This window comes from Argopecten irradians, chromosome 2 (assembly GCF_041381155.1).
Source record: "Argopecten irradians isolate NY chromosome 2, Ai_NY, whole genome shotgun sequence".
NCBI lineage: Eukaryota > Metazoa > Mollusca > Bivalvia > Pectinida > Pectinidae > Argopecten > Argopecten irradians.
The window spans coordinates 22736745-22744004 of NC_091135.1; the positions used below are offsets into that span (position 1 = coordinate 22736745).

General features: G+C 37.2%; 1 protein-coding gene across 1 annotated transcript; it reads right to left on the reverse strand.

Moving 5' to 3' along the window:
• On the reverse strand, positions 1–1848 carry LOC138316916 (protein yellow-like). Its single transcript, XM_069258561.1, has one exon. It carries the CDS (start codon positions 1832–1834, stop codon positions 527–529), a length of 1308 nt encoding a protein of 435 aa, XP_069114662.1. The 5' UTR covers positions 1835–1848; the 3' UTR covers positions 1–526.
• Positions 1849–7260: the final 5412 nt, after the last annotated feature.

Below are 7260 nucleotides of genomic sequence, written 5' to 3' on the forward strand. Positions count from 1 at the left end.
CCCAGCTCTGTTTCGCAAGTAATGTATCGAGCACTCGTGAAAATTCCATAGTTTTCCTGTGTTTAGACATTTTAAAGACATCATTAAAGTATTTTTATGAATATTGTACAATTAAATGAATTTGATATACTACAAGATAAAAGTGATCCTTAGCAAATTTTGTGTAGTTTATATTAGAGGCACATATAAGACAGTAAAAGGTAACATATAGGATAGTTACAGGTAATGGTCCCATAATCCGGGAGTTAACGTACAGAAACAACAATAGATGACATCACAACTATGTTTTAATACTTGTTTATATATATATATATACATATAATAAATAAATGTTGAATATCCTTGTGATGAAATTAAAAAAAAATAAAAATAATAATAATAAAACAAATCTGCCGTCGATCTCTCACGTTTTCCCAGCTACAGCTGTTCTTCAGGAGATGTTTATTCTCCTGTATATATATCCTGTATATATATACTGTATACATGCATTTCTACATAGTGTTTCTAGCGAATAAAGCTTATAGAGTCAAGGTATGTATGACATTGCCAATATCACCAATACGGAAATTACAATCAACGTCAAAGTCATTTGATTCATGTTTCCATTTGAAATATCATCTTTTGTACGTGATGCTGCAGTAGAGAGGTAGCCATTCTCGCCAATTGGAATTCGCCAAACAAAAATATTCGCTTGTGTAAGATTTTTCCTTTCGATCACATATCCATCTAAACCATTTGCAACTAACCAAAGATTCTGACTGTCTATGGCAAACGTGTCAACCCATCGAAGACTGGTTTTGTTAGAAATGACAAGCTGTTGATTGAACGCTCTTTGGTTGTTCGGATTGGTCGGCCATTTGTAAACAGAGTTCGTTGTTAAACCTCCGAAGTATAAAGCCCTGTCAGTGAAAACCATGCCATCTGTAAGGTAAGTTTTTCTACCAATCCGTTCCGCTGAAAAGACTGCCGATTGATTCCTTAGCTGCGCTGTTGACACTCTGTACAAAGAATATCCATTCATTGCGCAGAAGTACAGGAACCGGAAGTCGAAGCTTATGGATATTCCATCAATGTTAGCTGTTGTTATCATATAATTTTGACCGACATGTATTGTTTCAGTTCCTGGCTCGAATTCCATAGACGAATGTTTAAAGAAATACGACGTATCTTTTTTGACATCATAAACATATAATTTAGCGTCATATGTATCGGTGATGTATGCAAATGAGGCAACGCCATTGACATAATCAATAACAATGTCATTCATGAAATTGGTTGTCCTGGAAACAACGTTGTCAGGGAACTCATATACGTGAATGATTTGGTTATTTCGGATGTCGTAAATAACCAATTTAGCTGGACAAAGGTTTTGCGAGTGTGGTGTGAGTATATTGATTCGTCCAGTATCTATGATCCACATGTGTCCAGTGTTCGGGTCAATTTCCATGCTCTGGACATACTGTAGCGCACCACATTTTCCTAATGTTTGCATCTCCCAATTAGGGTATGGTTCTAGGATAGTGTCCTCCGAATTGATTGGATTTGTTTTCAGTTTGTTGAGCGTCGATGGGACGCCTGGCTTCCATCTTGGCACACTCACATAAACACTTCCATCCAATACTTTAATTCCAGTGATGATATTATTTTCCACAATGAATCGTTTGTCGGCGATAAAGTCCTGCTTGACGGTATCGTTTGGCCAGGCATAATCTAGGGATCGCCATTGATAAACAATTTCTGCTTGTCGAGGTTGAGTAGCAACTACGGACGCTTGCACCAAAACACTTAATATCGCGAGTTTCGCTATAGTCTCCATGAAGTGATAGCGGGTCATTGTTACTACAATTCGGTTACAAAGTTTTACATCCATACCTTTCTAGAGTCACAGTAGGACCATGTACTGTACCAGTGTTATATCACCTGATAACAACTGGGTAGGAACCTAGGAATTCGGGCGGCTGTTTATCGCTACCATAATTGTTAGAGCTATTTAGATATTTACATGTGGACAAGCAATTCAATAAGGCCAAATTAGAAATATTAGTCGTTTCGCCTTCCTCTTCTGGCCCAATTTTATTTGTTTTAACATCGAAGATATTTTTAGAGCTTGATTTAAAGTGCATTCCATTCATAAATGTTCTTAAAAATTTTCACCTTCCTAATTTATTTCGACAATGTTTGATATCCTCTATAAACTGTTTTAACAATACTTACAATAATTTATCAGTCCCATATATATACAGTCTATTAAATTATATTACAAATACTGATTTATAATGCCGATTTAAATGGAATAACTTCATTTTTCATAATTATACAGAATAACCGACCTTCCTTTGATGAATACATTTGTATTTTAAATATAGTAAGCTGAACGCCTAACAAAGTTAGGTTGGATAAAGTTTATTTCAATGATTACTGCGATGCCTGAATCTTGTTTCCTCCCAAAGATAATCGTACAATCATTTCTCATTCGACGCTATGGTGAAATAATCCCGTCGCGTAACAATAAAACAATTTTATTTTATTTTCATATCGAGCATTTTCCAGTTGATGAACGGTATACCTTTTGTAAAGCCATACAAGCACGATAATGCTTATCCATATAAGAAGTTTAATGACTGGATGTTTAATAGTGATTTACCTACATAACGGAATGCGATAGCGACTCGAGAGAATAGCATATCTGGATAATTAACGAAGAAAGTTACGGTTGATTTGTTTGTTGCGGGATTATTTCTTATCATTGGTAATATATGACCCTAACAAGTTCCTGAACATCAAAGCTGGAACTCGTTTTCGTCAAAGTTGTTCAAAATTGTTTGCATTCAGTTCATTTTGGTGTAAAATATAAACATTATCTTACCACTGCAATGATAGAAACACTTGATGGGCAAATCACAACTAGCGTTGTCCCGTTGCCAGCATAGCGTGAATTATGAGGTGAATATTTTGATTGCTAGCAGAAAATATGGTCGAAATAAACAGAATATTATAACTTGATGTTTCTAAAAATAGAAACACCGAGTTGATATGCTATATATTGAACCCCGCGTGAACATGTATTAGCTAATAACAAAAGAGGGAAATCGGATCATGTATCTAATATACTCAATTACTATTGTTCTGATCTTTACACCCCTGGACCATCCTCGATATTCCAGGGGTTCAGATCACTTACGATCTCTACACCCCTGGACTATCTCATAGTAAAACTGGAGGCAACAGAATAGAACAGGTGATTTAGTCATTTGATGTACATCAAAAGAGGCGTATAACGGTACACTGTGGTTGACTGTGTGGCTTTGATGTTAGGCGTCGCTCTCTCTGTAGTCTTCAAAGGAAATCTTTGCTAGCCTGTGATTGGTCAAATGTTTTCCGCAGAGCTGCCTTCAATTTCACTATGAAATAGTCCAGGTGTGTAGAGATCGTAAGTGATCGGAACCCCTGGAGTATCGAAGATGCCTCTGGACTAATTCATACTAAAACTGAAGGCAGCTCAGTGGAAAAAATTTGACCAATCACAGGCCAGCAAAAATTCCTTTGAAGACTACAGAGAGAGCGACGCACAATTTCAGAGTCACACAGTCAACCATAGTGTACCGTTGTACGACTCTTTTGATGTGTATTAAAGGATTACCTGTCCTGTTGCCTCCAGTTTTACTATGACATAGCCTAGGGGTGTAGAGATCGTATTAGTGATCGCATCTCCTGGGTATCGAGGATGTAGGGCGTAAGAATTGAAACTGCTGTCCCTATTGCACGATCGTAAAGACGACTAAGTTCAGGATATTTTCTTTGATTTCTTCCTACTTTACATCGTTCTTTCTAACGTCTCCATTGACACAACCTCACTTTTGGCCTTCGGCTGAGCGCTCGCCCGTGTGAGGAAGGCTCTGGGCTCTGTCCCCTGGCCGAGACACACCATAGTCTATAAAAGTGGTAGTTTGTGCTCCAGCTTAGCTCTCAGCATAAAGGAAGTGGGATGACTGGTTCGCCCATTGTCAGTATAATGTGACTGGGTGGGGTGTGTTGATTGGTGTCTTCGGCGGCATGCTTCAGTGATATAGCACTCAAGAGTTCCACTACACAAGAAGACACAACACGAATATACCAGTCTCCCAAAGTACGTACCACGCTCTTCATACACGCATGGCTGTTAATGATAATCAAACAAACAAATACAGCCAGCTAAAGTAAGATATGCGCATGTATACGAAACTATTTGGGACTGTGTTAGGATTTGCTTTGCTGAAAATAGAGATCAATCGTGTTCAAGATTTTTTATTTTTTCATTTTATAAAACATTCTTTTTTTTAGATTTATCGACTTTACCACACTTACTATTTGTGAGAATCTTTTTAAAGCTTAAGTAATAACTCGACCTATTATTGTTTTAGAAAAAAAATCATAGCATACCTGATGTTTCCGTACCGTCATTATTGTTACCTCTCAAAATGCTCAGGAAATTCTGGGTACATTGATGTGATGCTGTGTAACAGGGGAAGTAACTCGAACAGATGAGAACGACGCGCTGAACATATATAATACAACTTTCTAGGATCAAGAAACTATGATCTCGTTAAGTCCTTTAATGACACTTTTTTTTTTCTCTTTGTATATTCATTTTCATTGTTTGATTATTTTGCTATCGAGCTGACGCATGCAGTCTTACAGCACATCCAATTTTGTCACAAACGGACAACCGACCAACCAGTCAACAAGTTTGCGGTTTGCGGCCACCATTTTTTTAACCACTGTAAAAAATCCCATCATCGTGAATGCGATGATTTGAAGTCAGCTCAATATATAATCAAGCGGTTCAAACGCTTTTATGATCCGACGAACGGAATCTTCGTTATTTCCATAAATTGAATTTTTGAACATTGCATAATTAATGGTTACTGAAACATCTGGCTGCGCCCTTTAAGGCCTTGTCTTCAGTCATATTAGACTATATGGACAGGGACATTTCAGGGCGGTATTCTGTGCATGTGACGTGTTGGGTGTGTGAAGTGCGTGTGTGTTGTGTCTCATTTTAATAGTAGAATTCTGCCCTTTTTATAGTTCTATCTCACTGAAGCATGCCATCGAAGACACTGAACAGGCACACCCATCCTGTCACATTTTACTTACAATGGACAAACCAGTCACTCCACTACATTTACTTGAGCGAAACCAGGAGCAGAAACATCACTTTTATAGAGTTTGGTGTCTCTCTGTCAGGGAAAAATGCCAGATTCTTTCACGAAGGGACGACCGCTTACATTGAGGTCAAATTTAAGGTGTCGATGAAGATGTAAGGAACGAGAAAGTCACTTAGTAAGAAGACAAAAGGGAAATAATCCCACATTTAGTCGCCCTTTACGACCATGCATCTGATTAATTAAGAGTATGGGTTCAAACCAACTCGCGATTCTTGCGGTATACCGCCAAAATATTATATTCACATTTCGCACGGTCACATTATACTGAAATCTGAGCAGAAACCATATATAATATGCACATAAAGTTGTCTAACCGGGTGACAGAACCTTAAGCCTTTTTCACAGTAGTAAATGCACAGACCAAGTGTACAATGAAGAAATCTCGTCGTTGCCAGATAAGATCTCAAGTTTAGTTTCCATTTGCGGTCAGTGAGTTAGACAGCAGATACAATTTAACGTACTATATCGCGAAGCCAAGAAAAAGGCTCGTGTTTATTAAAGATATTATGGAAATATTTTGGTTCCAAATTTTCTTTATTAACATGTGTTAAATTTAGGTCATTTCTAGATCTCTTTTCAGCAGATATATATTTTCCCATTCTGTTTGATCACATATTGTTTGTGTTAAAAATTCTCATCAATTTGGCAATCTATATTTATTTAAACACTGGAGATTTTGGTGTTTGAAATTCACTAGTACTTCACGTCTCGGTCGGGCTATTATCGAATTTGGTTTGTTCATAGAGTAACGTCCTATTAACAGCCAGGGTCATTTAGGGACGACCTTCAATATGTGCTATATGTTGGGGTATCTGAGTGTATGTATGTTTAGGAAGGCTGCGGTATATTTGTGTTGTGTCATAGTGGAACTCGTTGCCGTTTGATAGTGGTATTAAAGTATGCTGCCGAAGACAACGAACAAGCACTCCCCATCTGGTCACATTATACTGACAACGGACAAACCAGTCGTTCCACTCCCTTTTTGTTGGGCGCTAAGCAGGAACAAAAATATCACTTTTATAAACTTTGTTGTATCTCGGCCAGGAGACATCCAGGAGACAGAACCCATATTCTTCCTCACATGGGACGGTGGGACGGTGTCCAGGAGGATGTTAGGGAGAAAAGAAGGTAGCTAGATGAAGAGAAAAGAAAAATTTACTCGCCTTTTACGATCATGCAAAACGGGCACCAGGTGCCATTTTAATATCCTACATTCAGGGCAAACATTTTAACATCTTGTTATCCTAAAATGTTTAATTGGATTCATATTATTTTCTTTTGGTGATCCACAAGGCTCTTTTCTTGACCCTGATATTTCGCATATCTGTTCCGTTTCAACATATATTTCTCTTGTTATGGGATATAAAACCAAAATTTTGAAGTAACAAATTAAAGAGAACAAAGCTAAGATGAAATGAATATACTGACTATTATAATGTCTGTATTAGCAAGTTAGAATCTAAGAGGTGCAGGACCTAGTCTGTTCAGGATTACTGCTCCATGATAAACCCTCTTCGACATTCTCGATATTTCTTAAAACATTTAAGATTATTTGATTCATCACGGTTACAAAAGGATGTACTTATTGAAATGTATTAAACTCATGCTAAAGCGCCGTGTACAATGTACGTTGTATTAAAGGTTCCTTTTATTGAATCGTTATAATGGATTGTATTTGATCAGTGTATTTTGAATTTTGCAATGTTTACATTCCAAAAATAATATATCGGTTAGGCATTTTGAGAGTTATTCCCCTTTTAACATTAAAAGAGTTGTATTTAATCTCTTGCGCGCTGAAATAGTATACAAAAACAATTCCAATCATGCGTGATATTAGCTCATGCAGGGGAGACGCTTTAGTGATTACAGGCACAAAACCTCGTTAACTTACCGCAAGTAATTAAGAGACTTGAGGTTTTAATAAATAATGTATATGAATGACAAATATGTATACTGATTAGACAAGAATATGGATATAACGGCTGTGGGATTCCTAATATTTCAATTTTTACACGCTCTCATCCATGTTGACTTCAGTCAGAGAAGGAGATGA

What these genes read in the sequence shown, in the direction of transcription:
- LOC138316916 (XM_069258561.1), bottom strand. Translation starts at nt 1,834, where the DNA reads ATGACCCGCTATCACTTCATGGAGACTATAGCGAAACTCGCGATATTA.